This window comes from Aureococcus anophagefferens (genome assembly GCF_000186865.1).
Source record: "Aureococcus anophagefferens unplaced genomic scaffold AURANscaffold_19, whole genome shotgun sequence".
In the NCBI taxonomy this organism is placed as follows: domain Eukaryota; class Pelagophyceae; order Pelagomonadales; family Pelagomonadaceae; genus Aureococcus; species Aureococcus anophagefferens.
The window spans coordinates 562,394-567,418 of NW_008705579.1; the positions used below are offsets into that span (position 1 = coordinate 562,394).

The 5,025-nt window shown below is 73.4% G+C and overlaps 1 protein-coding gene across 1 annotated transcript in view; it reads right to left on the reverse strand.

Annotated features, from left to right (window-relative positions):
* The window catches only part of AURANDRAFT_66097 (hypothetical protein), a gene marked incomplete at both ends in the record, with an annotated part of 8,261 nt that extends 4,259 nt beyond the window's left edge, over positions 1-4,002 (reverse strand). Inside the window, 3 exons of the mRNA XM_009041204.1 lie at positions 735-1,698; positions 2,488-2,495; positions 2,597-4,002. Of these exons, the coding sequence (XP_009039452.1) occupies positions 735-1,698; positions 2,488-2,495; positions 2,597-4,002 (2,378 nt within the window). The remainder of the gene's footprint in view (positions 1-734; positions 1,699-2,487; positions 2,496-2,596) is intronic.
* Between the last annotated feature and the right edge of the window lie 1,023 nt (positions 4,003-5,025).

Genomic DNA, 5,025 nt, shown 5'->3' on the forward strand with positions numbered 1-5,025 from the left:
TTGCCGCGCGCGCGCGACGGGCCCCAGGAGTACCTCGGCCTCGGCGACGACTACCGGCGGACGAGGCTCTACGGCGAGGAGGTGGAGAACGCGCTCCGGCGCCACGAGGCGACGGTGGACACGATGTTCGACGCCTACGCCAAGGTCGTCCTCGACATGGGCGCCGCGCCCGTCGTCGACTTCGACGACGCGCGGCGCCTCGTCGAGGCGCTCGACAGGGCAGGACAAGGGTGATTCAACGTCGCTTCAACGTGAGTGTTCCGCGCGCTCCCGTTCTGGAAAAAGCATCCACGCTTCGAGACCGTTCCGAGAGATGATCGCTCGTCCAAAAATCAGCCGAAACGAGTGGAAAACGGCCGAGATAGGAGCCTTTGAAGTTGGGAATTTCGCTCTCTTGTCCTGCCCAGGCGCTCGACCTCTTCGAGGACGACGGCTTCTCCCTGCGCCACTGCAACATGGCCTTTGTGTTCAGCCAGATGACGGTCAAGGACCGCATGGGGTCGTCGAAGCACCGCTACCTGTCCAAGACGGACTTCCTCGAGTTCCTGTGCCGCGTCGCGGACTACAAGGTCCGCGGCCCCGCGCCGGGCTTCGCCGGCGGCCTCGACGACGTCCTCGACGCGTTCTTCGCGGACCTCGAGTACCCGAAGCCGAAGCGGCCGGGCGAAGAGCCCGTCCGCACCTTCGTCGCCCTCGACCAAGCAGACGGCTAAGAGTTATGTCATCGCGCGCACGCCGCCGCGCGCGGCGCGCCCGGCGGCGCGACGCGGGCCCCCGCGGACGCGACGGTCCGCGAGCCGCGCTCGTACTGGTGGCAGAGGTCGCCGCAGGTCGCGCCGCCGCCCTCGCTGATGAGGAAGACGCCCTCGGCCTTCGTCGACGCCGCGAAGAGGGCGCCCTCGGACGCCGGCGGCGGGAGGACCGCCGTGACGGCGCGCGCGAACGCGAGCTGGTCGCGGTCGCTGGAGTCGTCGCGGTCGTACTCGGCCCACCAGGCGCAGGAGAGCGTCGCGGCGACGGGGTGGTGCGCGTCCCAGAGGAGCACCGCGCCGTCGGCGTAGTAGCCGAGGCCGCCGGCGGTTTCGTAGCGCGCGACCTGCGCGCGCAGCGCGGCGACGTCGGCCGTCTTCGCCTCGACGAGGCGCGCCTCCGTGCGCCACCAGGCCTCGCCGGGCCGCCGGGCGCTGCAGGGGCTCACGCGGGGCCGCGTGTAGGCCGCCGTGCACGGGTGGCGGAACGCCGCGAAGCCGAAACCGCCGCCCAGCGCGGACCGCACGAGGTCCAGCGGGTGCTGCTTCAGCACGAGTTTCCAGTCGACGAAGAGGAGGTAGCGCGCGTTCGCGAAGAACTCGAGCGGCAGCAGCTTCACGCGGCGGCTCGCGCGGCGGTCGCCGCGGCCGGCCGCGTCCGCGTCGAGCGCGACGACGCGCCACGGCGCCACGTCGCAGTGCTCGCGGAGCGACGCCGCGGACGCCGCGCCGGCGACGAGCACGTAGCACACGCCCGCCGTGCCGTTGGCGGCGCCCGGCCCGAGCCGCGTCGACGGGTGCGGGAACCGCACGCCGGCGGGGTAGACGAGCGTCGTGTACGCGACGACGTCGCAGCCCGCCGTCGCCGCCGCGATGCGCGACGCCAGCCGCAGCGATGGGCCGTCGGCGAGCGAGCAGTTGGATGCGACGGCCAGGGGCAGCCAGAGGGCTGCCGCCATGCGCATCGTGTGATTGTGCAAGGAGTGGGAAACGTCGGCGTTTTGGGCAAAGGGGTCAAGCATGGCGGAGATCGAGGGGCTGGTCCGCGCCTTGCGCGAGGGCGACGGCGCGGCGAAGGCGGCGGCGGCGCGGGCGCTGCGCGACCTCGCGGGTCGCGCCGTCAGCTGGTTGAGGCCAACGCCACTAATCACCATCGCCGAGGCCGGCGCCATCCCGCCGCTCGTCGAGCTCCTGCGGGACGGGGGCGCGAAGGCCAAGGCGGCGGCCGCACGAACGCTGGGCGACCTCGCGTGCAACGACGCTTGCGAGGTCCTGATCGCCGAGGCCGGCGGCATCCCACCGCTCGTCGCGCTCCTGCGGGCTCGGAGCAAGAAGGCCAAAGACGAGGCTGCGTGGGCGCTGCGCAACCTCGCGCGCCATGCCGCCGGCAAGCTCTTGATCGCCGAGGCCGGCGGCATCCCGCCGCTCGTCAAGCTCCTGCGCGATGGGAGCGCGAACGCTAGATATTGGGTCGAGCGCGCGCTGAGCCGCCTCGCCCACAACAACGACGCCAACGCGGTCGCGATCGCGGCGGCCGTCCGCTTCGAGGCGCTCGTCCAGCTCGCGCGGCGCGGCCGCGTGACCGTCGGCTACCAGTTCATCGTGCACGATGCGGGCGTCCCCGCCAAGCGCAAGGCCGCGCTGGTCGTCGCCGCGCTGCTTCGCGACTACGTCCCGGAATTCAAATCGGCCCCGCGCGACATCAAGACCGTCATCGCGTCCTACCTCTAGGACGCACCGCTAAGCCTAAGGAAGCAAAGCTGCAGTATCGGGACCGCAGCGGAGTCCGGCAGACCCATCGTGTGCGACACTGGCTTCAAGCGCACTCATCAACAGCGACCTCTTACGGCTCGAGGCGGAGCGGCGTCGGCGCGTCGGCGACCCAGCGCCGGTCCTCGTCGCCCGGCGCCCACTCGTGGTTGCCCGCGCTCGCCCAGGAAACCGGCAGGTCGACGAGGGTCATGGCGTCCGCCGGGAGGCCGAGCGCGCGGCCGCAGCCCCAGGTGAAGACCGCGCCGTCGCGGAGCGCGCAGGCGCTGTGCGCGTCGCCCGCGGCGATGGCGGCGACGCCCGCGAGCGCGGCGACGCGCTCGGGCACCCAGCGCATCGCGGAGTCGCCGTGGCCGAGGCGGCCGCCGCCGCCGTGGCCGAAGCTGTAGACGTCGCCGGCGGCGCTCAGCACGAGCGAGTGGAGCGCGCCGGCCGCGCAGTCGACGGCCCGGACGCCCGCGAGGCCCTCGACGCGCCGCGGCCGCGCGGCGTCGTCGAGCGACCGGTGGCCCAGGAACCCGCCGACCATGACGGAGGTTCTTTCCCGCCCCTCGCCGGCGCCCCAGGAGTAGCACGCGCCGGCCGCGTCGACGGCCAGGGAGTGGTGCTCGCCGCCGGAGAGCTGCACGACGCGGCCGTCGAGCGCGTCGACGCGCCGCGGCGCGTACGCGTCGCCGCGCTCGGGCAGGCCCAGCTGGAGGTGGACGTTGGACCCGAAGGCGTAGACCGCGCCCGACGTCGTCGCCGCGAGGGAGTGGTGCGCGCCCGCGGTCAGCACCGCGACCGGCTCCGGGATGCCCGCGACGCGCCGCGGCAGCGACCGGGACCGCTGGTCGCCCAAACCCGTCTTCCCCCCGAAGCCCGACCCGAAGGCGTAGGGCGCGCCGCGGTCCGTCAAAGCGAGCGAGTGCTGCTGCCCGCAGGACACCGCCACCACAAAAGCGCCCGCGAGCGCGTCGACGCGCCGCGGCGTCGCCGACGACTCCTGGTCGCCGTGGCCGAGCTGGCCGCAGCCGCCGTGGCCGAAGCTGTAGACCTCGCCCGACGCCGTCAGCGCGAGCGTGTGGAACGAGTGCGTCGCCACGGAGATGAACCGCAGGCCCCCCGCGGGCACGCGCGCGGGCCGGTGCACGCGGAAGACGGGGCCCTGGCCCAGGAAGCCGCGCCGCGTCGGGTCCGTGCCGCAGGCCCGGAGCGTGCCGTCGTGCGCGACGACGACCGTGTGCGACGTCCCGGCGGCGACGCCGCGCCGCGCGCGCGACTCGCGCGCGCGGTGCGGGAGCACGTCCTCGACGACCTCGCGCAGGTCCCGGCAGGCGACGGCGGCGCCGCCGAGGTCGTAGACGTCGGCGTAGTCCAGCGCGACCTCCTGCAGCTCCCGCGGCAGGGAATCGAGGGTGCTCGTAACGGTGTTGTTCGCGTGCGTGTTCTCGGCCATGTGCGCGTACGGCAGCGCGATCGCGTCGCCGCGTTCACCAACCATATGTGCGCGCGGGGTCCTCGACGGCGTAGCCATAGCGTTCAGGCGCTCTGTTCACCAGTATGGCTTCATACGCATTACGAACCATCGCGTTCTTCTGGTTGCCGCTCATCATGAACCTCAAACTTAATAACCTCAACCACCGTCGAGCATCGCGAAGTGCATCGCGCACAACCCCCTCCCGCCTCCTCACGTTACACGAGCCCGTCGCCCGCGCGGAAGGCCGCGGTGATGGGCGCGGCGTCGGCGTTGGGCGCGAAGCCGCGCTCCCGCGCGACGCCCGCGACGCGGAAGCCCCGGAGGTGGAGCCGGCCCCTGAGCCGGTCGATCTCGTCCTCGGCGCGGCGCGCCGCGAGGTCGCTGCCCCGCGCCGCCGCGCCGCGGTCCTCGTCGACGTCCGCCGCCGGCGCCTCCGCGTCGACGAGCGCGTAGGCCAGGAGCGGCGCCGCCGCGGGGCGTCGCTCCTTGAAATCGTAATAGCGGAGCCCGAGCTCGAGGGCCTGGCCCTTGCCGCGGCGGCAGCGCTCGCGCGGCCAGGGCGCGAGGTTCGCCGCGATCTCCACGGCGAGGTTGCCGTCCCTCGCCAGGGCGTCGAGCGTCGCGGCCTCGCGCGCGGCGATCAGCGGTTTCGCGGCGGCGAGGTTCAGGAACCCGCTCGCGAGGAGGTCGAACCAGTCCGGGCGCCGCGGCGAGGACCGGAGGGCGCCGTAGTGGAGGCAGCGGGGCTTGTGCTTGTTCCAGAACTTCTTCTGGCACGCCGCGGAGCAGAACTTGACGACCCGGCACCGCGCGCAGCGGTGCAATTTCCGGGGCTTTTTCCCGCACAGGCACGCGGCCTCGCAGAAGACAACGTCGCAGTCGAAGGCCGGCGCGAAGGGGTCCTCCTCGTCGTCGCGGCCGTAGCGCAGCGGCGTCGCGCGGACGTTCGCGTCGTCCGCGTCCCACCAGGCCCCGCGGGAGTCCCACCAGCGCGCCGCTGGCGCGGCGAAGGTCCGCGGCGACGCGACGCGCTCGCAGGCGCGGGCC